Source organism: Mobula hypostoma, chromosome 5 (genome assembly GCF_963921235.1).
Source record: "Mobula hypostoma chromosome 5, sMobHyp1.1, whole genome shotgun sequence".
Classification (NCBI taxonomy): Eukaryota; Metazoa; Chordata; class Chondrichthyes; order Myliobatiformes; family Myliobatidae; genus Mobula; species Mobula hypostoma.
Window position 1 is genome coordinate 135,677,869 of NC_086101.1, and position 27,239 is coordinate 135,705,107.

General features: G+C 38.2%; 1 protein-coding gene across 1 annotated transcript in view; it reads right to left on the reverse strand.

The window, feature by feature from the left end:
* The window catches only part of ugcg (UDP-glucose ceramide glucosyltransferase), a 67,931-nt gene that overhangs the window by 8,770 nt on the left and 31,922 nt on the right, over nt 1-27,239 (reverse strand). The window contains exons 2-6 of the mRNA XM_063048978.1: nt 25,750-25,891; nt 14,994-15,096; nt 4,013-4,114; nt 2,708-2,820; nt 603-781 (exon numbers count right to left, since the gene is read on the reverse strand). Coding sequence (XP_062905048.1) covers nt 603-781; nt 2,708-2,820; nt 4,013-4,114; nt 14,994-15,096; nt 25,750-25,891 — 639 coding nt within the window. The remainder of the gene's footprint in view (nt 1-602; nt 782-2,707; nt 2,821-4,012; nt 4,115-14,993; nt 15,097-25,749; nt 25,892-27,239) is intronic.

Consider the following 27,239-nt stretch of genomic DNA (forward strand, 5'->3'; position numbering starts at 1 on the left):
TGAAGGGAAAGTCCAAGACAAAGACAAACCCTTCCATTTAGAACTAGGTCACTCAGACAGACATTAAGCCAGGAGAAGTGTGGAACTCTTTCTGTAAGAACAGAATACAAAGGGCACTGAAAGTGTAACCCTTTCCCTTCAAAGCTAAACACATAAACTCAATTAATAATTTTAATCTGAGATGGAAAGAACTCTGCTGGAGATACCAAGTAATATGCACTCAAATTAGGTGGATAACAGGGATATGTATAGCCAATTTTCCAGGTTTTCCTGAAATTTACTTACTTTCTGAAATGAAGGCTAAACATTACCTCAAAACCAAAACAAGAAACTAATACTATGCTATGGCAAATCCAAACAATGACTAGAAGTACATTAAGACAACAAGAGGTCATTCTCTCCTTCTGAATAAGAACTCAGCCTTAGCTGAAATTAGATGTATCAGTTGGAGAAATGCAATATTCCAATAGTTGATTTCTCAGTGCCAATGGTGCCAACAAATTCAGCACAGAATATCCTCAAGGAATTACAGAACTAGTTTACCTCAAGACTGGTTTACGCACTTAAAAGAATTTTCTACTTACGGATTTCCAAATACTAACCTGTCTGCTATTGCCTTGGACATAAAATAATCCTCAGCAATATACTGAGCAAAAGCAACAAGTCCTCCAGCTTGATCCAATACATCTTTTCTCATTAAACAAGACATTCCTGTTACACATTTGAAGCCAGTTACATTCGCTGATAGATATGTTCTTGGGTGTGATGTGCCAAAATACACCTACAACACATTGAGATCATAGAAAGTCATAAATATTCCACTACATATTCACAATACAGAATTGGGTTACACTTTAAGCATGTTAATAAAGAAACAAAATATCCTACAGATACCAAGTTGCCAGAAAGAACCAGTTAAATAATCACATGATGTCAGCCAATACCCCAGAGAATATTTGCATTAACTCAAGCTCATCATACAGGGATGCAAATGACACTGGGTTCCTTCAACTTGTAAATAAAGTAGGTAATGAGATCATTGTAGGAAATCAATACCAGCTGCAAGGTAACAATCCAAAAGGAATGTCAACCTGTTCCTTACTGTACTACTGCTGCAAGGCCCTCCATTGGTCGGGGTCTACAATGCATCCTATCTGTACTCAAGCCAGTATGATACAGAGAGCAGGCTGTTGCCCATGCAGCAGGACTCCCCTCTCCATGCAGCTGATGAATCCAAAGGAACGGCAGAGACTGATACAGTTTGGCACCAGCAGTATCGCAGGAGTTGCCAGTCTGTGTTGAACTCAATGTACAACTGCTTTAGGGAATCCAGCTCCAGACTTTTCCCTCGGAATTACTCCCCAAACCTTCCTCATAAGTGGATATAGCTGCAAGGCAGTGAAGTCAATATCCCATTTTCATTCTATTCAAATTTAAACAGGTAAAACAGAAGGTAAATTACTTTGCCAAGAACATCTCAATAATTTAGATTCATAAAATACATTCAATATTGTATTAAATAGAATAGATTAGAACTTCCAATTAGGATTTCTCACTGACAATTTGCAACCAGCTAATTTAATAATCCTACCAAGGTATGCTTACAAAAGATAGTACTCCTTTGTAAGAACTCTACATCATACCTTGTAACACAAATTGATCATTTTCATTAAGGTTCATGTTATTACTGATTTAAACTGAAAACACTAAACTTCAGAAAAAAAAATTGACAGACTTGGATTTATTCACATGTAAAAGGTCATTACATTTACCACAATGAGTAAAAAATATGCGTTTAGGAGTCAGCTAGATTACCTAATAAAACTACTAGATATTTGATTCTATGGACTAGCTCAAAACATGACAAATTTTTAAAGAGAATATTAAAAAAAACTCAACAGACCTTAATTAATCCGAAGACAGAGATTGGAGAATCTAGAGAAAGACTTAGGTTTAGGGCACTTACTGGTTGAGGAGAGGGCATGTGGTGAAAGGGAAATAAAAGGGAACCTGATGTTATTGAATGAATCAACCAATATTAGTCACAAGAAACTTTATATACTCCTGGCACATACTTGGAAGGAAGGGAAAGAGAATGCTCTAAGAACAACTAGCAGTGAAAAATACAATGATCTTTGCACACCAGAATAATTCTAGGCAGTGACTGAATTTTGGCAGAAGACAACAAAATTAATTAGCATTAAACATGAATAGCACAGGTAGAAATGGACAGATGCTGTAATCAGACTACAGATTCTAAGACAGGGTTCACTGAAGCACATTTGATCCCTATCAAGGAGAAACTAGTGGCAATTGTTTTGCACAAGTTTTGCTGAGGATAAAGGTATCACAGAAATTAGGTTAGGAATAATTAAGCCAATTTACAACTGCAGAAGCATTATGGCAAATAATAGGGATTACCATGCTGAGCATTTAAAACTTGGTGGTGCAGCAGAAAACAGTTTCAATTCATTATAGTAGTAATTTTGAAAGGTGAAGTACAAGGGTATCTTCTATAAAATGCCTTTGACTTGCTCAGCTGAATTACTTAAAGCTCTGCATGTTAAGCAGCTACTAATGAGCAAGGAATCTTTACCAATATATTCAAAACACTTAAGAAAGCAGTGTATATTTTCAATAATTACTTCTTTACTTCTAAATTAACTGGGTACACAGTACTACAGCATCCAAATAACTTTGATCTTACCTGTTCTAGAGTGGCAGCAAAACCCTGTCGATCCGCAACATATGGTAATCCATGGACGAGGCCCACTTTCTCAGTCATCATATTGGTCATGTCTGTCAGTGTATCTGGCTTCACTAAAGATAAAGGAGTCAAGTGAAACAAAAGAAAATACGCAGATGCTGGAAATCCAAGCAACACACACAAAATACTGGAGGAACTCAGAAGGCCAGGCAGCATCTATAGAAGAGAATACAGTCAACGTTTCAGGCCGAAACCCTTCATCAGGTCTGGAGAGAAAAAAAAGATGACTTCTCTTTTCTCCCCCTCCAGTTCTGATGAAGGGTGTCGGCCCAAAATGTCACTGTACTCTTTTCTATAGAAGGAGTCAAGTGAAGCCAGCTTAAAAGGTGATCACATTTACTGAAGAACTTCCTGCCATGTGGTTTATCTCTTGCACTTCTTTCAAACAATATTTAACATATATTGTTGGCCTGGGCTATTAACTCCATTTTTCTTATTGTTTTAGATTTCTAGCATGAACAAACTGTCTTATATTCAAGTCTTTTATCAGTTCTTTCCTCTTCATAGATGCTATCTGACCTGCACTGACCTTTATTTCAGATTTCTAGCCAATGATACATTCTATTCTCAGCTCCAGCAGATAATTTTCACTTCTGTTATCTCAATATCAGATAGGCACAATTAAAAGGCATTTAGTATCCTCTTCAAATTAATACCAATCTGTCATACCATCTTTTCTCCATTTTACAAATATCGCCTTTGTTTTCTCCATACTTCTCCCTTCACTGTTTTCAACATTGATTTATTGTCACAGATGTCACTTGATCTTATTTCAAATTTGCAACAACTACATTTTGATATTAAATTTACAATTTTCAATACAGGCTACCACATCTATAAGTGAATATTTTAAAAAAAAACATGAAAACAGAAAACACTGAGGAAAAACATCAGGACATGCAACAAATCATAAACACAAGAGATTCTGTAGATACTGGAAATCCAGAGCAACACACAAAATGCTCCAGGAATTCAGGTCAGGCAGCATCTATGAAAACATTTAACACTTCAGGTCACGCTGTACCTGTTTTCTTTCCACAGATGCTGACTGAGCTGAATCAGAATCAGGTTTATTATCACCAGCATGTGGCGTGAAATTTGTTAACTCAGCAGCAGTTTTCTAGCAGTTTGTATTATTTCAGATTTCTTTTGCATCTGCAATTTTTCTTTAAATATTTTTTTTAAAATGCTTTCATAGAATAGTAAACTGCAACAAATTCAGAAAATCTCAAAAAGAATTGTTACCTCGAATTCCACTGTCGCAAATCCAAACGAGTTCATATTTGGCTGCCTCATAACCTGGCATCAAGTTATTTATTTTGGGATTAATGCCAACCTTTTTGCCACCTGAAAATGACAGGAATTTTCTGTTGTTAATTACTTTATGAGCAATTTATCAAAAGATTTTAATTTTTTTTAAAACAAGGAAAAGGTAAGCTAAGTTGTCTTGATTAAGTATCTGAGAATATCTTAAAAAGGATTACAATTTCACATTTCATTTTAATCACATTACAACCATTTGTAGATTAGTTGGAAAATAAAGTGACATTTTAATGGGTCAAGATTAAGCACCACTCTAATCCACACCTGAGAAACGCAAATATTTCCCCATAGCACTTCAGTTAAGAGATGCAAATAAATTAGATTTTACAGGACAGAAAGAAATGTCAATGGTCCAAATGAACCTACTTCCACATTTACATAATCCCGTCCCGTCAGAAAAAAACTATTCAGTTTCAAGTGCACATGCCATTTGCCTTAATCATTTCACGTACTGGGGAATTCCATATTCCATGTTCCCTGAAGAACCACCCCCCACCCCCCAAGCATCCACCGAGCCCATCGCCACTCTTCCTTAATGGATATAATAATAAGAATTCTAAACTTGGTCTCCTACAACAAATTATTAAATCAGGATGTATGGAGTTACATTACAAAACCACCAATTGTGATCATGTATTGAAGTCTGCATCAGAAAGTTGCCCTAAAACAGCCAAAAACTTGTCAATGATTGAAATTACAATGAAATGCAGATCCCAAGTTTCCATCCTGTCATTAACATTAGCCAGCTGAGCATGAACCACTGATATAACATGGAACACTCAATGCAAAGACCTGGCCTTTGGCCCACAATGTCTATGCCAATCATGATGCTGGCATAAATTGCACATGACCCATATTCTATTTCCCACATGTTCATGTGCTTGTCTAAATACCTCTTAAATGTTAACTATTGTATTTGACCACCCCACCACCGGAGGAGAAGCGACAATTTACATGGCAGCAACCCTCTCCTCTATTACTCATCTCATTCCTCCTACAATACAAATGAGATTGAGAACATTGACATGCACAAGGAATACATTTTGTAACCACTGAACCACACAAAGCAATGTGCAGTGTCACTTAATATGTACAATACCTGTAGAGTCGCCTGCATTTAACTGGGGTTGGGCTGATTTCTTTTACAGTTTATTCATATAGCTTGACCTTATATAATATTTGGAGAGCAAAAATTAGTCATTTGGCCTAATAGGGCCTAACAGATGTTTGCATTCCACTCAGAATTACTCCAAATTCAATTTATCCAAGCTCACATCTTATATTTCACTTCCCTTAAGTAGCGTTTGCCATCAAACTACCATTTTATTCAGTAATTTGTGAGAGCAAATATGCATGACTAATTACAATGAAGGAGGAAAAGAACTGCTATCTGATTTTTAACTTCACACAGTACAGAAACAGGAAGCAGTGATTTAGACTGTTAAGCATCTTCTGCCATTCTGGGATTATGACTGATAAACTGAATCCCACGTACTCATCCCGTGCTGTGCTTTGAATAGGTCTTAAAATTTTCAACGAAGCATTGAAAACCGACTTAAAGAGGAATTGCCAAATTTCCACCACAAGCATATCAAAAGAGCTTCTTGATTACATTTCAACTATTTTAAATTCAAAGTAATTCAAAACAAATTTACACATATTCCTATAATGTATAAAAAAAAGACACACACATCATTCTGGTAAATGTATGCCATACTAAAGCCAATATAATTTACACATGACGCAATCCTTCAGATAAATTCAGTACTCTAGCTAGAACTTCACTTAAGACTTTCTGTAAAGTTACTCCTTGCATTCCAATTTCCTTTGATGTAAATTGATACTTCAATAGATTTTTAATTACTCTCTCCTTGTGCATTAAATTTCAGCAGACATGGACTACCAAATCCAATTATATATAACACTCTAGCAACTTTTATTTTCATTTCATGCATCCAAAGACTAACTTAGTCACATTGAACATCATCTACAAACTCACTTCCTCTATGAACTTTTGTAACTTCCTGTTATCAATGGCAACATTTACTGAAATACCCAATTTATTCATCATTTAGAAACCAAAGTATACCATTATCTGTTCCTTTATCTAAGTTAATACAGTGCCTATAAAAAGTATTCATCCCCCTTGGATGTTTTCATGTTTTATTGTGTAACAACATTGAATCACAGTTGATTTAATTTGGCTTTTTTTGATACTGATCAACAGAAAACAAAAACCTTTCATGTAAAAGTGAAAGCAGATCTCTACAAAGTGATCTAATTACTAACATAAAACACAAAATAATTGATTGCACAAGTGTTCACCCCTTTTAATAAGATACTCCAAATCATCACTGGTACAGCCAACTGGTTTCAAAAGTCACATAATTAGTTAAATAAATATCTGTTTTTGGAAACCTGTGTGCAGTCAAGGTACTTCAACTGATCATAGTAAAAATACATCTGTATCTGGAAGGTCCAACCGCTGAAGAGTCAGTATCCTGGCAAAAACTACACCATGAAGGCAAAAGAACATTCCAAGCAATTCCACAAAGAGGTTATAGAAAAGCACAAGTCAGGAGATGGATACAAGAAATTTTCCAAGTCACTGAATATCCCTTGGAGTACAGTTGTCAATCATCAAGAAATAGAAAGAATATGGCACAGCTGTAAATCTGCCCAGAGCAGACTGTCCTCAAAAACTGAATGACTGTGCAATAAGGGGACTAGTGAGAGAGGCCACAAAGAGACCCATGACAACTCTGGATGAGTTATAAGCTTCAGTGGCTGAGAGGGGAGAGACTGTGCATACAGAACAGACCTCAATCCAATTGAGAATTTGTGGCTGGACTTAAAAAGGGCTGTTTCACTCACAATCCCCATGCAATCTGACAGAGCTTGAGCAGTTTTGTAAAGAAGAATGGGGAAAAATTGCAGTGTCCAGATGTGCAAAGCTGATGGAGACCTATCCACTTGGGCTGTTACTGCTGCCAAAGGTTTATCTACTAAATACGGACTTGAAGGGGGGGTGAATACTTATGTAATCAATTATCTTATGTTTTATATTTGTAATTCATTTAGATCACTTTGTAGAGATCTGTTTTCACTTTGACACGAGTCTTTTTCCATTGATCAGTGTCAAAAAAGCCAAATTAAATCCAGTGATTCAATGTTGCAAAGCAACAAAACAAAAACTTCCAGCGGGGGGGAGGTGAATACTTTTTATATGCACTGTATCTTCTTCATGTGCCTTGCGTGTTACATGCTTGGGCAATCATGGCTTTCCACATTGAACGATCCCATGCAGCGTCAATGATACCTCGAACACTTAGATCTGTTAGTTCCTTCACAGTGTCCATACATTTTCTTCTTTGCCTTCCTCTTCCACATTTCCCAGGCATACGGCCTTGTAATATAAGGCATTCTATTTCTCCCTTTCTGATGACATGGCCCAGGAATTTAAGTTTCCTCTCATTTAATGTTCTCATTAAAGATCTTTTTGTATGGGCACACTGGAGTACTGTCTCATTAGTTACCCTATCTTTACATGATATTTTCAGCATTCTTCTAAGAAACCACATTTCTGTTGCTTCTAAGTTTCTTTGGAGTTCTGGTGTTATAGTCCATGTTTCGGAAGCATACAGCAACTGCACTGTATATTAAGGTGAAATTACACGAATTTCATGGGGAAAACTGACTAATACAGCCCAATTTGTGAATTCCTAGCTCCCAAACAACTCTGTTACTGATTACAAGGTTACTTCCAACTTCACTTCTCAATTTTCTGTGGATTCTTACCTATCCTTTAAGTCACTTCACCCATTGACAACTTGCAACCTTTCACAAACATTAAACAACTGGGTTAATCAGACCTATTCATAAACCAGTATTGTATTGCTAATCAACTCAGACTCTGTCCCTGGAGATAGTTTTATTAGAATATCCCTCTCAAATAATAGAAAATGACAGATCAATGGTTAGCTAGTTTCTTCTCTTTTTTTTAAAAAGATGGAGTGATCATTGCAGTTTTCCAAGTCAAAGGGAAGTCAAATTTGGAAAGATTTTAGAAAACAGGAAGCCAACCAGCACAGGGGAATTAAATGCAGTAGCTGGAAAAAAAAGATAGGAAAACACTCGTTCACCAGCATTCTGGATTTACAAAAATGGAAATTTAAGTTTCTGTCCCTAAATTCATTGTTTTACCTCTCATTACCAGCAATGAGCAAAGTCACCTAGAGAGAATGATACAGAGATAAAACAGGCTTAAAATTAGCAAGATTTCAGTGTGACACCCTTGTATGCTGTCATATTAAGAAGCTTACAAATGAAGACAATTTGCAAATCTTTTTGTCTAAGTGGAAAAGTGCATGAAGACATGTTTTTCCATGCTGTGTTTGTATAACTTACCTATATTTATATAGTTTGGATAACTTTGAGGTACAATTATGCAAATAAGGTACAAAGTCATGCTCTCTTTTCGCCGCTGCCACCAGGAGTTGTTACAGGAGCCTCAGGAATCACTACCAGGTTTAAGAACAGTTATTAACCCTCGACCATCAAGCTGTTGAACTGGTGGGGATAACTTCATTCAACTTCACTTAACTGTTCCCACAATCTATGGGCTCACTTTCAAGAACTCTTCAACTTATGTTCTTGATATTTATTGCTTATTTATTATTATCACTATATTTTTTTCTGTTTTGTATTTGCACAATTTGCTGTCTTTTGCACATTGTGTGTTTGTCCACTCTGGTGCAGTCTTTCATTGATTTTATAATAGTGCTTGGATTTACTGAGTATGCCCACAAGAAAATGAATCTCAGGTTTATGGTGATATATACAGTATTTACTTTGATAACAAATTTACTTTGAACTTTAAAGTCCCCTTTCTCTCAAGTTAGTATTATAACACAATGTAATGTTCCTGCTATCTCATTTGTAAACTGTTTCAGCCACAGACAGCACTTTCAGGGCAGTAACAAAGTAACAATGAAAGAAGCTACTGATAATCTCAGGACGCACATGAATTACATAAAGCAAACAACTTCCTAACACAAAGGCTGTATTAAAAGAATTCAGAATCCAGTTTAATATCAACGGTATATGTTGTGAAATGTGTTAATTTTGTGGCAGCAGTACAATGTAATACATGATAAATGTCGACAAAACTGAATTACAGTAATATGTATAATAAGTAGTTAAGTTAAAATAATTAATGCAAAAACAGAAATAAAAAAAAGTAGTGAGAAAGTGTTCATGGATTCAATGTCCATTTAGAAATTGGATGGCAAAGGGGAAGAAGCTGTTCCTGAATTGCTGAGCAAGTGCCTTCAGGCTCCTGAACCACCTTCCCGATAGTAACAATGAGAAGAGGGCATGTCCTGGGTAGTGGGGGCCTTTAATGATGGATGTCGCCTTCCCAAGACACCACTCCTTGAAAATGTCTTGGATCCTACGGAGGCTAGTTCCCACGATAAAGCGACTAATTTTACAAGCGTCTGTAACTCCCTTCAATCCTAACACTCCCCCCCCCCACCACCGCTATACCAGACAGTGATGCAGTCTGACAGGATGCTCTCTACATCTGTAGAAGTTTGAGTGGTTTACGTGACAAACCAAATCTCCTCAAACTCCTAATGAAATACAGCCACATCAATACGTTGTGACCCGTTAGGTCTTCAGAGATACCGACACCCAAGAACTTGAAATTGCTCACTCTCTCCACTTCCAACTGGTGCCTTTTCCCTTGTCTTACCCCTTTCTGAAGTCCACAATCAGCTCTTTGGCCTTACTAATATTGAGTGCAAAGTTGTTGCTACGACACCACTCAACTAGCTGGTATAACTTGCTCCTTTGCGCCGTCTTGTCTCCATGTGAGATTCAACAATGGTTGGATCATCAGCAAACTTATACATGGTTCAAAGATTTATTCATTATCAAAGTATACAACTCTGAAATTCTTCTCCAGATAACCACCAAACCAAGAAAGAGAAGGAAGAGAGGCAGGCTGCATGATCATCAGCCCCCAAATAACCCCTCTGCCGCACAAAAACAAAACAGGCACATCAACCCCAAATCCCCCTCCTCCACACAAAAAAACAATAAAGATCAGGCAAAAAAAAAATATCAAAAAACTGTAAGATTGTGGGAGAGGAAAAACAGTCCATAGCCAAGCCCCTATCCAAAATGCAGAAAACCTGGATAATATTCTCTGGGCACAGCAGCAACCTCTCTCCTCTCCGACAGCAGTGCGATCCTCTAGTGAACAAAATGCAGTCTCTTCTCTCTGGTAGCAGAACGATCCCACCAGCAAACAAAAGGCAGGCAGCCAGTGCTCACCTTCTGCACTCGCCTGGACGTTTCAATCTCCTTCGTCGCTTTAATCGGCAAAATATGGAAGCTTTAACTGGTGAAATGGACTTGAACATTGGCTCACACCCCAGCTCACAGCCTTCTCACCATGAGATCACGCATGCTGCATCTGTCTCCTGGATTCCTCTTGGAGACTCCAGAGCGCTGAAAATGAATCTCCAAACTACAAATGACAGGCTCCAACAGTTCCAGAATCACAATCAAGACGAAAAACAAACATAAAAGACATAAAAGAAGTGAAATATATGGTTTCATGGTCTACCCAGAAAGGTGTCGACCATGTCATTTGAGCTATGCCAAGCTACATAGTTATAGGTGTAGAGAGCGAGGGGGGGGGGGCGCCATATTCTTACAGGATACAGGAGAACAGGGTCCTGCATAAGATTATGCCTATGACTGCTTAGTCAATTACAAATCAAGTAAACCTGCAACCTCGAGGACAGTGAGAAAATGGTCGGAGGAGGCTTATGAGGCGCTCCAGGGTTGTTTTGAGGTGACAGACTGGCAGGCACTCTGTGAGCCACATGAAGAGGATACTGATAGGCTCACAGAGAGCATCACTGATTACATCAACTTCTGTGTGGACTGCAATGTTCCGACAAGAACTGTCCTTTGTTATTCAAATAACAAGCCATGGGTGACAAAGGACATTAAGGACATCCTGAACGCTAAAAAGAGGGCGTTTAGAGATGGAAATAGGGAGGAGCTGAGGGCAATACAGAGGGACCTGAAAGCCAGGATCAGGGAGGAAGCTTGAGTGGAAACTCCAGCAGAACAACATGAGAGAGGTCTGGAGGGAGATGAGGACCATCACTGGGTTCCGGCAAACTAGCAACAGAGGAGCTGAAGGCAGTGTGGACAGGGCCAATGAACTTAACCTGTTCTTAGTCATAGTCATACCTTGATCCCAGGGGGAAATTGGTTTTTGTTCACTTCAGAACCTCTTCAAAAGTTATTACCATCTTGATGGCATTGAAATTGAACCATGGATCCACAATCCTTTTCTTTCTGATATAAACTGTATTGAAGATGTTGATCTATCTAAAGATGAACTCATTGATCTTAGGACAAACAACTCACTACAGGAAGGATGTGGAAACCATAGGAAGGGTGCAGAGTAGATTTAAAAGGATGTTGCTTGGATTGGGGAGCATGCCTTATGAGAATAGGTTGAGTGAACTTGGCATTTTCTCCTTGGAGCGGCAGAGCAGGAGAGGTGACCTGATAGAAGTGTACAAGATGATGATAGGCACAGATCGTAGTCAGAGGCTTTTTCTAGGGCCGAAATGGCTAACACAACAGGACACAGTTTTAAGATGCGTGGAAGTAAGTACAGAGGGGAAGTCAGGGGTGTTTTTTCAAAAACGCAGAGAGTAGTGAGTGCATGGAATGGGCTGCCGGCGACAGTGGTGGAGGCGGATATGATAGGGTCTTTTAAGAGACTCCTGGATAGGTGCATGGAGCTTAGAAAAATAGAGGGCTATGAGAACCCTAGGTAATTTCTAAATTAAGTACATGTTCAGCACAGCATTGTGGGCTGAAGGGTCTGTATCATGCTGTAGGTTTTCTATGTTCCTATGTATAACGGGGGTGCATGGGAGGGGTAGCAGCTCTAGATGGGGGGGGGACTTGTTGCACCCCTTGGAGTGGCTCGTCATCTATTGGTCCCAACACCCAGCTCTCACCTGTGGCTCCTCGTAGCTGTTTGCATGTGACAGTGGCCACACCCCAGGCAACGGCTTCAACAGGCTGGGTAAACCAGGTGAGGGTAGCCAACGGGTCTCAAACCCTCGGTGAAATAGGAATTTGCTCATCCCAGCATGCGAAGACTGCTTCGGTGGATCAGGTGGAGGAAACCCTGGGCGTTCAACGGCTGAGAAGGTGTTGCAGTAGCGCATTGTGGAGTGCGTAGGGAGCGGCAGAGCACTTAAGACGCGGCCATCCAATGCAGTCAAGGAAGCTACCAGACGTAACGATTCTTCGTGCCACTGAATCCTGACTTCTGAGGCCAAGAGAGTGGGACCGTCTCTGTGCAAGGCTTTTCCACTTTAATATCTTTCACGCACTGGTTACATTGTGCAAACCTCACAATGTAGTCTTCCTCAGACCCCGAGAGACAACCATGTATAACTTACTACAATTGGAGTTTTAATGAAAAAGTCCTGGAGAATTCTGGTGTTCCTTGAAAGAAGCCTAACCTCACCTTGTAAAACAAGCTATGGAAGCTTTATTTCCATTTGCAACAACAATCTTTGTGAATCAGGATTTTCAACACTTGTAACCACTAAAACAAAAAACACATTCAAAATTTCTATTACTGTGAATAGCTAAGATAGTAAAAGATGACCTGATTTCCAAAAGGCATAAAGTTAAAGATGACACATTTCTTTAATATTTTAAGATTACTTCTTTATTTCCATCTTTTACAGTTTCAAAATAACAAAAAAGGAAAAGGGCCAAAGCAAAAGTTTGGGAACTCTGCATGGTCAGTATTTAGTAACACCCCCTTTGGCAAGTATTACAGCTTGTAAACGCTTTCTGCAGCCAGCTAAGAGTCTTTCAATTCTTGTTTGGGGGATTTCTACCCATTCTTCTTTGTAAAAGGCTTCTAGTTCTGTGAGATTCTTGGGCTGCCTTGCATGCACTGCTCTTTTGAGGTCTATCCACAGATTTTTGATGATTTTTAGGTCAGGGGACTGTGAGGGCCATGGCAAAATCTTCAGCTTGCGCCTCTTGAGGTAGTCCATTGTGGATTTTGAGGTATGTTTAGGATCATCATCCTGTTGTAGAAGTCATCCTCCTTTCATCTTCAGCTTTTTTTTTTTACAGACGGTGTAACGTTTGCTTCCAGAATTTGCTGGTATTTAATTGAATTAATTCTTCCCTCTACCAGTGAAATGTTCCCCGTGCCACTGGCTGCAACAAAAGCCCAAAGCATGACTGATCCACCCCTGTGCTTAACAGTTGGAAAGGTGTTCTTTTCATGAAATTCTGCACCCTTTTTTCTCCAAACATACCTTTGTGGCCAAAAAGTTCTATTTTAACTTCATCAGTCCACAGGACTTGTTTCCAAAATGCATCAGGCTTGTTTAGATGTTCCTTTGCAAACTTCTGACGCTGAATTTTGTGGTGAGGACACAGGAAAGGTTTTCTTCTGATGATTCTTCCATGAAGGTCATATTTGTGCATGTGTCGCTGCACAGTAAAACAGCGCACCACCACTCCAGAGACTGTTAAATCTTTCTGAAGGTCTTTTGCAGTCAAACGGGGGTTTTGATTTGCCTTTCTAGCAATCCTACGAGCAGTTCTCTCGGAAAGTTTTCTTGGTCTTCCAGACCTCAACTTGACCTCCATCGTTCCTGTTAACTGCCATTTCTTCATTACATTACGAACTGAGGAAAAGGCTACCTGAAAACGCTCTGCTATCTTCTTATAGCCTTCTCCTGCTTTGTGGGCACCATTCATTTTAATTTTCAGAGTGCTAGGCAGCTGCTTAGAGGAGCCCATGGTTGCTGATTGTTGAGACAAGGTTTGAGGAGTCAGGGTATTTATAAAGTTTTGAAATTTGCATCACCTGGCCTTTCCTAATGATGACTGTGAACAAGCCACAGCTCTAACAAGCCAATTAAGGTCTGAGACCTTGGTAAAAGTTATCTGAGAGCTCAAATCTCTTGGGGTGCCCAAACTTTTGCATGGTACTCCTTTCCTTCCCCTCCCCACTCTAAAATTGTACAAAACAAAAATAATACACTAATCTTGCTTAAAATGTTGAAAAAAATGTTTCATCTTTAACTTTCTGACTTTTGGAGATCAGTTCATCTTCTACTCACTTAACTATTCACAATAACAGAAATTCTAACCAGGGTGCCCAAACTTTTGCATGCCACTGTATAGTTTTGTTATTTAATGTGTAATCAAGAAGCACATATCTTACTATATCACAAGTTTGTTTTATTTTAATATTTTGATAACTGTATTTCAATAGAATGTTTCTTTTGTAAACCTATGTATTTTATTCTATATATAAGTACATTATTCTGAGAGGGGGTCCATAGGCTTTACCGACCTGCCAAAGGAGTACATGACATAAAAAAAAAGGTTATGTATCCCTACTTTAGAGTAATAGGGCCTGAAACTTACTACCTGATGGGATGGTGTAGGCAGTCGATGTGATCACACAAGTATATGACACTTTGTCATAAGCTAACAGACTACAAAATAGGATTAACCATGAGCCAGTGCTTCTTTCTGTGTCATAAATTTATCACTATAATCAGGAAATCAGAATTAATAATGTATTATGCTAGTACAAGAACCATTACATTTGAGTAAATGATTAAATCTGCTAATAAGGACCATACTGACTTTAAGGCTACCCAACAGAACACAAGATGCAATGCAAAAAAAACTTCCAATCCATAATGCTAAGAAGTTTTGAAGAAATAGTGCTAAACATAACCTATTTATATTCAGCTAAATAGATGGCCTTTTCCATCAGTGCCAGAAATAGCTTTATATTAAATCTACTTACCGATAAACAATTTGGCATCTACATTTGGATATTTGCCCAGCAGCTTTTTACACACATCAATTGCAGGATCTTCATGGTCTTGTATGCAAAGGAGTATTTCAAACTGGTATGGGAATGGTTCACAAAGAGAGTAGAGGTTAAAATCATGCCATTTGATCCAGGCAAAGCATGCCCCAGCCTTAACAGAAACTCTCAGATATTTAATGACATCAATTCAAGTACACAATCTAGGTTCACTCATTTCCTTTTCAGCTCCTCCTAGAGCATTCCTTACACGTAAGATTGAATTCATCTCATCTGAAGGAAGGAAAAATTCTAGACGATGAATCCAGATTACTCTCATGACTTTTAGAAACTAGATTAATATTGGTAGATCCTGAACAAATTTAACGCTAGTTACATCAAAGTTTTTCACAGATTTAGCTAGTCACTAGGTGGAAGGTTTTACACAGGGGTTTGGTCACGACAGGTGAAAAAGACTAACAGTGCAAGATGATCACAAACAATTTGTATTTAGAATATTTGAATTATCTTAGAACTGTACTATGAAGTAAAAGTCTTGCCAGACTTTACAATGTGATAGTCAGCATGAAAAGGCCAATACTTAGCTTGCATTTTAAAAACAGTGACAAACTTTTGATTGGAAAGTAGGTGAAGGATTACTGTGCAAAGAACAGAATTCAGATTATGGTCAGACTAGGTATTATCCTATTAAATAGCAGAGCAGACTATAAAAGCTGAATAGCCTTCTCCTGCTCGTAATTCACAATAGGGATCAAATCAATGTAAAGATTTACATGGCAAGGAATTAAGACCATACTTTATTTAGACTGCAACAAAAAACTCAAATTCCATACCTACAATTATCAAACGTTTAAATAATTGCCAGCATCATCTGCTATAGACATTTAATTTACCGAAGACCAAACTGACATATCCAAAACAGAATGAGCTCATGGCTTTTACTCATAATCCAGCTTCAATTTATCTGTCCAGAGTTTTAATTAAAACACTTGGTATAAGCATTTGGAAGATAGGTAAGAAAATCAAATTGGACATCAAACCACTTAGTAGATATTGCAATAGATAATTAAAATCTATCAAAGAGATAGCCAGACACCTGGAGAAGGGGGTTAAAGAGACAATATCCAGAATTTAACTTAAGATACAAAACAGAGAAAAAAAATTACACTCCAAACCTCCCTTCCCCCCAGACACTAACAACCCCCTTTTCCACTCCGATCCCAGGTCTCATCCATGCCAGCTTTTCACTATCCTGTCTGACCTTCTGTCCTCAGTAAGGGCCTCATCTTTATCACCTTGCACCCACACCTCAGTGAGTTCCATGCCCGCTACCTCTGGCTCCGAGCCTATTTCTTTGGCAAGTACTCTCCATCCCATACCAATGACCCCTTCTCCCCTTCCTCTTCCTGGACACCCCACCCTGATCTTCTGCCTGCTCTGGACCTTTTCATTGCCAACTGCCAATGGGACATTAACCATCCAGATTAGCACTCCTCTCTCCTATTCCAAACTCACTCCTTCTGAACGCTCAGTTCTCCACTCCCTCTGCACCAATCCTAACCTCACCAAACCTACAGATAAGAGAGGTGCTGTAGTAGTCTGGCGTACTGACCTTTACCTTGCTGAAGCCCAATGCTAGCTCTCAAACACATCCTCTTACTTCCCCCTCAAACAGGACTCCACTAAGGAACACCAGACCATTGTCTCCCACACCATCACCAAACTTATTGACTCTGGGGATCTCCCCCCACCACCACCAACCATGTAGTTCCTGCATCCCATACCTCCCATACCACAAACCGGCTTGTCAGGTAGACCCATTGTTTCAGCTTGTTCCTGCCCCAATGAACTCCTATCGGCATACCTCGACTATCTTAAACCCCCTAGTTCAGTCCCTTCCTACCTACATCCATGACACTTCTCACTTCTCAGGTCTGCGTCTTTTCAACGATTTCAGGTTCCCTGGCCCCCATCATCTTATCTTTACTATGGATGTCCAGTCCCTATACACCTCCATCCCCCACCAGGAAGGCCTCAAAGCTCTGTTTTCTTCTGGACACCAAACCCAACCAGCTCCCCTCCACCACCACTCTCCTCCACCTAGTGAAACTTGTCCTCACTCTAAATAAATTCTCCCTTGGCTCCTTCCAGTTCCTTCAAACAAAAGGGGTAGCCACAGGTACTTGCATGGGTCTCAGCTATGCCTGCCTGTTTGTCGGCTAGGTGGAAAGATCTATGTTCCAAACCTACACCAGTGTCCATCCTGTACTCTTCCTAAGCTACATCGACGATTGCATTGGTACTGCTTCCTGCACCCATGATGAACTCGTCGACTTCATCCATTTTGCCTCCAACATCAATTTCTCAAATTTTGGGTAATGACCCCACCGCCCCCTCCAGCCTTCACCATTTCCCATCTCCTTTTCCCTCTCACACCTCATCGCCTTGCCTGTCCATCGCCTCCCCCTGGTGCTCCTTCCCCCTTTTCCTTCTTCCATGGCCTTCTGTCTCTTTCACCAATCAACTTCCCAGCTCTTTACTTCATCCTTCCCCCTCCAGGTTTCACCCATCACCTTGTGTTTCTCTCCCCCCTCCCCCGACCTTTAAATCCACTCCTCAGCATTTTTCTCCAGTCCTGCCGAAGGGGTTCAGCCCAAAACATCCACTGTACTCTTTTCCTAGATGCTGCCTGGCTTGCTGAGTTCCTCCAGCACTTTGTGTGTGTTGCTCTTGTTTGTGACCAACTAGTTAGTAACTTTAAGATTCAGAATCAGTTTCAAGTACAGAAATTAATTGGAGCCATCAGATACCTTGTCAAGTAATCACTCTCCATGTAACAGTGTTTTCGGCATTTTTGATACAAGAGAAAATACAATTCCACTGTCACATAACATTAAGAACTTGTACGAGGACTTCTGGTAGAGCTCATGGAGTGAAGTCGTGTTCTTGACTCGCTCCATCACCTCTGAGTTTTTTTTCCTATGATCAGCTATATTTAACTAACCATTAAGGCATCGACTTTTACAATAATCTGAAACAAATTGGGCTTTTTGATATTTGGATGCTTTTAAGGTCTGCTATGTCTAAGAACGGAAAAAATGGGAAAGACGGCAAACCTCCGGTTAGACCGAAAGGTACCAATCTCCCTCCGACTGAACCACCGTTGACTCTGAAAGCTATATCGAATCTAATTCAAAGGGAAATTTCAACCTCTATAACAGAGCTGATTTGTGCGGAAATTTCAATTAATTTCCAGAAAATTGCCGATTCAATCGATAAAATGCAAACATCTATCACGGAACATCAGTCGGCTATATTTAATCTTCAAAAATCCACGCAACAAAATGAACTCAAGATGGAGAAAATTGAAGAAACAATTACTATAATGAAGAAAAAACTTGACTTTCTGACTTTTAAAAACTCTGACTTAAAATCCAGAATGCGACGGCAGAATATTCAAATTATTGGTGTTTGTGAAGCTGCTGAATCTGACAACCCTATAAAGTTTTTTTCTCAACTTTTAAAAGATGCATTTCCTACCGTATTTCCTGACCAACCACCGTTATTGGATCGGGCTCACAGAGTTCCATCATATTCGTCTAAGTCAGATAAACCTCAGCAGGTCATTTTACGTTTTCATTACTTTCAAGACAAGGAGAAACTGCTTTGATTTGTTCGATCTAAAGGTTACATTGATTTTTTGGATCTTCAGTTCCGATTCGTGGAGGACTTCAGTTAACAGATTCGGGATCAACGGGTTTGTTACAGATCTGCGATGTCGGAACTCTACAAGATGGATTTAAAACCAGCGCTGCTTTACCCAGCGCGTTTAAGGATCCGCACGCCTGACGGAGCTTTCTGTTTTTTTGAATCTCCATCGGATGCCCAGAGTTATCTGGATCAATTTTCACCTTCAACATCTTAATCGTAATTTTTAACTGTCTCTGTTTGATCGGAGGTTGTGAATCTGTTGGGTTTAATTTTTGTTTGCTTTATATGGGCAGAAAAGTTTATTTTTGATTAATTAATATGGCTGCCAAACTTTCTTTCTAACTGCGTCATTCCTTTCTTTTTCCCTGGGGATTATGGGTGGTTATTCCCTTAGCATCATTTCGCGTATTTCCTTTGAGGCCTTAAATTTCGTAGTCTTTAAATGTACTTTTTTTTTTGTAGGTTTTCCTAACTAGTTTATATTAATAATTTTGTTTCTTTTTTTTTGGTTAATCATAGGGTCTGTGGTCTGTTACGGTTTTCTTTATATTTTCTAGCCTTTTCTCTGTTTTACATTGTGTTTGTCTTAATTGATCTATCTTTTTTTATTCTTCTACTGTTTTATAACTAGCTGATCTTTTTTATATTTACACTTTTTTTAGTGAGCGTCTATCGGAAGTCATGGGGGTAGTTTTAGTGCTTGCTTCTTTCTGGTGGGTCTGCTTTAGATTTAGCCCTGGGGTCATGGGGTGGAGGGTGGTGGGAGGGGCTTCACATTTTAGTTTTTTTCTTCTTGGGCTACTTACATTACTTAAGTATTGGTTGCGTTCTCCTTCCCGTTATCTCTGGTTTGTTCTGTTCCCTTTCCGGGTTCGTGGGTCGAACCTACCGTCAATCCTTTTTTTTGCGGGTTGACTTTAGGGTTTATGTAGTCTATTATTAATTTTGTCTCCTGGAATACTAATGGTCTTAATCATCCTATTAAAAGGAAAAAAGTTTTTAAAGTATTCCGGAGACTTAAAGCACATGTTCTATTTTTACAAGAGACCCATGTGCGGAGGGGGGACAGACTACGTTTTTTTAAATTCTGGAAGGAACAACAGTTTCATTTGAACTCTAACGCTAAGATTCGAGGCATCTCTACAACATGATATTATCTCTGATCCGAATGGTAGATTTCTACTGGTTAGTGGTCTACTATTTAATAAAAAGGTAGTTTTGGTCAATGTTTATGCACCCAATATGGACTGTCCGGAATTTTATAAATCATTACTTAATCGGTTCCCAAATTTGAATGAGTTTTCATTGATCTGGGGTGGAGATCTTAATACTTGCTTATCTCCAGTTTTGGACCATTCGGCTCCCCTACGGACTTTACCCAATAAATCTGCAACTTTGATTAACTCATTCCTCTCTGATTCTGGGTCGACGGACATCTGGCGTTTTTTGCATCCTCAGGAAAAAGATTTTTCTTTTTTTTCACATGTTCACCATTCCTATTCAAGAATTGATTATTTCTTTATTGACTCTCGGCTTATCTCTTCAGTGATTAAATGTGATTATGACTATAACCATTTCAGATCATGCTCCACTTAAGCTTTCTATTAAAATTCAGGTCAATGCACAAAATAATAGACAATGGCGTTTTAATTCGTTGCTGCTTCAGGACTCGGATTTTGTTAACTTTATGAATGAACAGATTGATCTTTTTTTTACAATCAACTACACAGAGGATATTTCTGTGAACATTCTTTGGGATACTTTTAAAGCTTATATTCGTGGTCAGATTATCTCGTATTCTGCTGCTTTGAGGAAGAAGCTGAAGCAGGAGGAGCTGGTTATTGTGGACAAGATTAAGGAAATTGATAAGAAATATGTTACAGCTCCCTCTGAGGAGTTGTATAAACAAAGAACTGAACTTCAAATGGAACATAGTTTATTACTTTCGTCTTCGATTGTAAACCAATTAAAGAAAACAAGAAGTGAATTTTATGTACATAGTGACAAAGTTGGCAAATTGTTGGCTAACCAATTGAAGTCTAATTATACTAATCAAATTTATAATCAAAATGATCGATTGATATTTGATCATGCGGAGATTAATCAAACTTTCTTTGATTTTTATTCTTCCTTATATCAATCTGAGTTTTTACGAGACTCTAAATATATGAATGACTTTTTAGATAACCTAGATTTCCCTGAGATTTCACAGGATATGTCTTCTATGCTAGATACTCCCATTACCATTGATGAGATTAAGAATGTTATTTCCTCTATGAACCTGGGGAAAGCTCCTGGCCCTGATGGGTTTTCCGTGGAATTTTATAGGTTTTTTGCACCTTCATTAATCCCTTGGTTCGGTAGGGTTTTGGAGGCTTCATTAAAACTTGGTAAACTTCCCGAATCCTTCTATAGAGCGTCAATCTCTCTAATATTAAAGAAGGATAAAGATCCTGCTCAATGTGCATCTTATAGACCAATATCTTTATTAAATGTTGATTCTAAATTTTTTTCTAAATTATTAGCAAACAGATTAGAAAAAGTTCTCCCTTTTATTATTTCGGAAGACCAAACGGGTTTTATTAAAGGTCGTTACTCTTTCTATAACATTCGCACGCTGTTAAATATTGTTTATACCCCCTCACAAAATGTTCCTGAGTGTGTTATCTCTTTAGATGCTGAAAAAGCTTTTGATAGAGTAGAATGGCCTTACTTATTTAAGGCCCTTGGAATGTTTAATTTTAGCTTGAAATTTATATCCTGGATCAAACTGTTATATCATTCTCCTATGGCCTCGGTCCGTACTAATTGTTTAAGCTCACCTTTTTTCCCTCTTTTTCGAGGTACTCAACAAGGTTGTCCTCTTTGTCCTTTATTATTTGATATTGCATTAGAACCTCTTGCAATTGCCATTCGAGAATCTCCAAATATTATTGGGATAACTCGGGGCTTAAAGTCCCATAAAATATCACTGTATGCTGATGACTTACTTTTATATATTTCTAATCCTCAAAAATCTATTCCTGCTGCTTTAGATTTATTAGCACAATTTAGTCTTTTTTCAGGTTATAAATTAAATCTTAGTAAGAGTGAACTTTTTCCGATTAATAAACAACTTCCCTTGTATCATAACTTTCCGTTTAAATTGATTAATAATTATTTCTCATATCTTGGGATTAAAATTACTTATAAACACAAAGATTTATTTAAGACTAATTTTTTACCCTTAATTGATCATATTACTCAACTTTCATCTAAATGGTTTCCATTATATTTAACTTTGACTGGTCGTATTAATGCAGTCAAGATGTTTATTCTGCCAAAATTTTTATATATATTTCAGGCATTACCGATTTTTGTTCCAAAATCTTTTTTTTGATAAAGTTGACTCTAAAATTTCTTCATTTATTTGGCAAAATAAAAACCCGAGACTGGGTAAAATACATTTACAGAAAGCTAAGAGAGATGGAGGTTTAGCATTACCTAACTTTAGATTCTATTATTGGGCAATTAATATTCGACATATGAAATTTTGGTTACTTGACCAAGGTACACTATCCATCCCTAAATGGGTAGTATTGGAATTACAATCTGCTCAGGGCTATGCACTTGGCTCTATTTTAGGTTCCTCTTTTCCTTTCGATTTGAAACGCCTCAAACTGGTCTCTAACCCGATAGTTAAATATACCTGCAACATACATCAAAGTTGCTGGTGAACGCAGCAGGCCAAGCAGCATCTATAGGAAGAGGCGCAGTCGACGTTTCAGGCCGAGACCCTTCGTCAGGACTAACTGAAGGAAGAGTGAGTAAGGAATTTGAAAGCTGGAGGGGGTTAGTGTGGTCGAAAAGTTGAAGAGCCAAAGAAATTACAGATGGGGAGCAGTGAGAGATGGTTTCACTGAACTCCCGTTGAAGAGAGGATCTAAACTTCTTCGGTGTAGGCATCACCGGAAGAGGCTTCGCAGTAGTGAATTTAAACGCAAACAACAGGAATTCTGCAGATGCTGGAAATTCAAGCAACATACATCAAAGTTGCTGGTGAACGCAGCAGGCCAAGCAGCATCTATAGGAAGAGGCGCAGTCGACGTTTCAGGCCGAGACCCTTCGTCAGGACTAATTGAAGGAAGAGTGAGTAAGGGATTTGAAAGCTGGCTTTCAAATCCCTTACTCACTCTTCCTTCAGTTAGTCCTGACGAAGGGTCTCGGCCTGAAACGTCGACTGCGCCTCTTCCTATAGATGCTGCTTGGCCTGCTGCGTTCACCAGCAACTTTGATGTATGTTGCTTGAATTTCCAGCATCTGCAGAATTCCTGTTGTTTGCAGTTAAATATACCTTACGTATTTGGTTTCAATTCAGAAAATTTTTCGATCTTAACCAATTTGGGCTAGCGATCCCTATTTTAGGTAACATATTTTTTCCTTCGTCTTTCACGGATCGTGCGTTTCAAATTTGGAAGACTAAGGGTATTTCACGGTTTTTGGATTTATTTTTAGATGGTTCCCTTATGTCTTTTGAACAATTATCTAATAAATATAATTTACCAAGAATACATTTTTTTAGACATCTTCAAGTTAGAAATTTCCTAAGTACTATACTTTCTTCCTTTCCAATGTTCCCTCCTACATATATTTTAGATACTATAATTAACCTTAATCCATGTCAGAAAGGTGCAATGGCTATTATTTATAATATTATTATGAAACTTAGGAAAGCTCCATTTGATAAGATTAGGTCAGATTGGGAACAAGAATTGGGTTCTATTATTTCCGTGGATGACTGGGAGCAGATTTTACAATTAGTCAATACTTCCTCTATATGTGCTAAACATTCCCTAATTCAATTTAAAGTCATTCATACAGCACATTTGTCCAAAGATAAATTAGCTCGTTTTTATTCTCATATTAATCCTTTTTGTGATAGATGTCCGGGGCAGATAGTTTCCTTAACTCATATGTTTTGGTCTTGTCCTACTCTGGAAACTTTTTGGAGAGACATTTTTAATATTATCTCGAAGGTATTGAATATAGATATCTCTCCTCGTCCTATTACTGCTATCTTTGGATTACCTAAAATTTCTAGTAATCTTTCCCCTTCAGCCCGTAGAATGATTGCATTTCTTACTTTAATGGCGAAAAGATGTATCTTACAACATTGGAAAGAGCCTAATGCTCCAACTACCTTTTTTTGGTTTTCCCAGACGATATTATGCTTAAATTTGGAGAAAATTAGTAATCTTTATGATTCCTCACTTAAATTTGAACAGACCTGGAGATCTTTTATTCAATATTTTCATTTAATGTAATTTTTTTTCCCTCTTTTGTTTCATATTTATATTCCCTTCTTGCTTTTTTTTTATAAACTGTTTTTAATGGAGGTCGGGTTTGAGGACGTGATTTTAAGTTCTTTAACTCTACCTGTTTCCAAGTTAGCCCATTGCTTTGCTTTGCTTTTAGTTTAGTTGCACGGTGGGTTTTTTTGGGGTTTTTTTTTTCCTTTTCTCTATTGATATATAGAAAAAATTAGTATACTATTATTTTACGTTTAAATTGCACTGTTTGTATCAATTTTTTTCTGTATTAATATCTCCTGTAATTTCTAACAGTGTATTAGTGCTTATATGGTTTACCTTTTGTATACTTATTCAATAAAAAGATTTAAAAAGAAAGAAAGAAGAACTTGTAGGAAACCTAACTCAGAAGTTTGAAGTATTTTTACTCCAACAACTTTTATGTAATTTAGGAACTGATCCTAGCACTTTCTAGATGAAATGTAGTTTATTAATTGAGACATTTGGATTTTCTAATATAACATTAACACAAAATTAATCAAAGCATAGCTCCTTCAGCCTCATGCTCCAAAATGTATAAACATATCTTTTTACTTAATTTAAATCCTCTTGAAAAAGTTTTCTTTAAATCACAAGTTCTGAAACAAAGTATTTAAACTTGAAAGTCAAAAATTTCGTCCTCTTTATAATAATGTGCTTGATTGATAAAGTTTAAGGGAATGGGGGATTCTCAGATCACTGTAAACAATGAATTAAGTACTGACTATGTCTGTGACTGCAGTGTGTTTGAATAATGTCTCACAGCTCCCTTCTTTGGAGCAAGATGATTAAAGTTCACTTAGATCCACATAAGATGTCTCTGGGCTTTTCACACCTTTTGATTTTGGCAAAAAGCAGTACCTGTTGGAAATTAGACAGAACATTTCTTTCTTAATTAAAGCACAAATTTGACGGATGTTCTTATCTTTGTCATTAAGTTGTGGCTCCAGCAAACCAGGTAGGCCATTCCTTTCTTTAATTAAGGTGGCTGGAGTGTCTAACAAATTGATTGTACTTTTGTATCAATAGTCCACTGACTTGGCTGGAATAGTTATCAAACTGATTGTTCTCTGTATCAATAGTCCATTGACTTGACTGGAATGGTTATCAAACTGATTGTTCTTTTGTATCGGTGGCCTTATAACTTCTGACATCAGGCAGTGAACTTGTAGAACCGCCGGGGAGATGAGAAAGGGTCTCACCCTGATGTAGGGTCCAAGTTCACTTGCCGGCTGAGCTTGAAGAAATAAACGGATGAAAAGATACGTAACGATCTTTTTGTGCTGTCATTATTTGATCCAGCAAAGTTACGTTTACAGATTAACACAGAAAATTACAGTTAAAATCTGGATAAAGTCTGTGTATAGATAGGGAACTGACAGAGGATTGAAACCAACAGGAGTATTTTCATTGTGTCAGGGGAGGAGGGGAAAATGGTTAGGGTGAAGAAAACATGCACTTATTGAACTCAGAAACCGAATACAAAGTGGTCAACGTTGTTGGTGATGTCATGCTAGGAAGCTCTATAGAACTGGAGAAGACAAATGAAACTTATGAAATTCACTCTGTCCAATGAACAGAATGTCATGATGAAATACACAATCTTTCAATAGTGTCAAAAAACAAACAATTGAGTTTTCATTATCGCTATTTTTCCCCCTGTAACAAACAGCTTCATGAAATGTCATACATACTTTAGGATAATCAAGTTCAAAAAAGGTTTCCAGGTTGCTTATGAGATTTGGGTCCACTCCTTTCAAGGGTTTAAGCAAGGACACACCAGGAAGCTTGCTGTAAGGCTGTTTGTCCGTTGTCTTCTTATTTAGATGAAGGCGGCTGAGGAGATGCAAAATTATAATTGTTAGTATTCGTTATTAGTTGCACCTTAAACAGGCACAGAACTGAGCATGAACACAGCACAACTGTGTAACTGAATAAACAGTTCACTAGATGCTGCTGGTCCATTTGACAGGTAAATGCCAAATTGTTTGATATACACTTAAATTACAATATCAAATAGTAATTAAGATTAGAGGTATGTATTAACATTCCCTTATACAGGGAATACCAGGCATTCTGAGTAATTGGTGAAAGTGCATTTACAATACTTTTATTTAAACTCTACAGAATATTTAATTTCCACTATATATTACAAGGGAAAAAGAATGGCAGTTTGTAAGCAGTAATTAAAAGTGTACCCTTCAAGAAAACTAAAGAAGGCTGAATGGAAATAGGAAAATTACAATATGTAAAATAGTCACACTTGCATAATACTGTATAAAATTCCAGACAGAAAAATAATTTATAGGTTTGCATATCAAAAAGGCTTAAAATCATGATTTGCTTTTGTTATCCTGTCAAAACTAAAAAGAAAGTCACGTTATTGCTTTTAACAGACTTTTTACTTCACTGGATTTATGTAATGCTGTATTGTAGAATTCATCACAAAGAATTTTAGTAGACATACTTTGTTGATCCGGGGGAAATTGGTTTTCGTTACAGTTGCACCATAAATAATAGTAATAGAACCATAAATAGTTAAATAGTAATATGTAAATTATGCCAATAAATTATGAAATAAGTCCAGGACCAGCCTATTGGCTCAGGGTGTCTGACCCTCCAAGGGAGGAGTTGTAAAATTTGATGGCCACAAGCAGGAATGACTTCCTATGACGCTCTGTGTTGCATCTCGGTGGAATGAGTCTCTGGCTGAATGTACTCCTGTGCCCACCCAGTACATTATGTAGTGGATGGGAGACATTGACCAAGATGGCATGCAACTTAGACAGCATCCTCCTTTCAGACACCACCGTGAGAGTGTCCAGTTCCATTCCCACAACATCACTGGCCTTATGAATGAGTTTGTTGATTCTGTTGGTGTCTGCTACCCTCAGCCTGCTGCCCCAGCACACAACAGCAAACATGATAGCACCGGCCACCACAGACTCGTAGAACATCCTCAGCCTCGTCTGGCAGGTGTTAAAGGACCTCAGTCTCTTCAGGAAATAGAGACGACTCTGACCCTTCTTGTAGACAGCCTCAGTGTTCTTTGACCAGTCCAGTTTATTGTCAATTCATATCACCAGGTATTTCTAATCCTCCACCATGTCCACACTGATCCTCTGTATGGAAACCGGGGTCACCGGTACCTTAGCTCTCCTCAGGTCTACCACCAGCTCCTTAG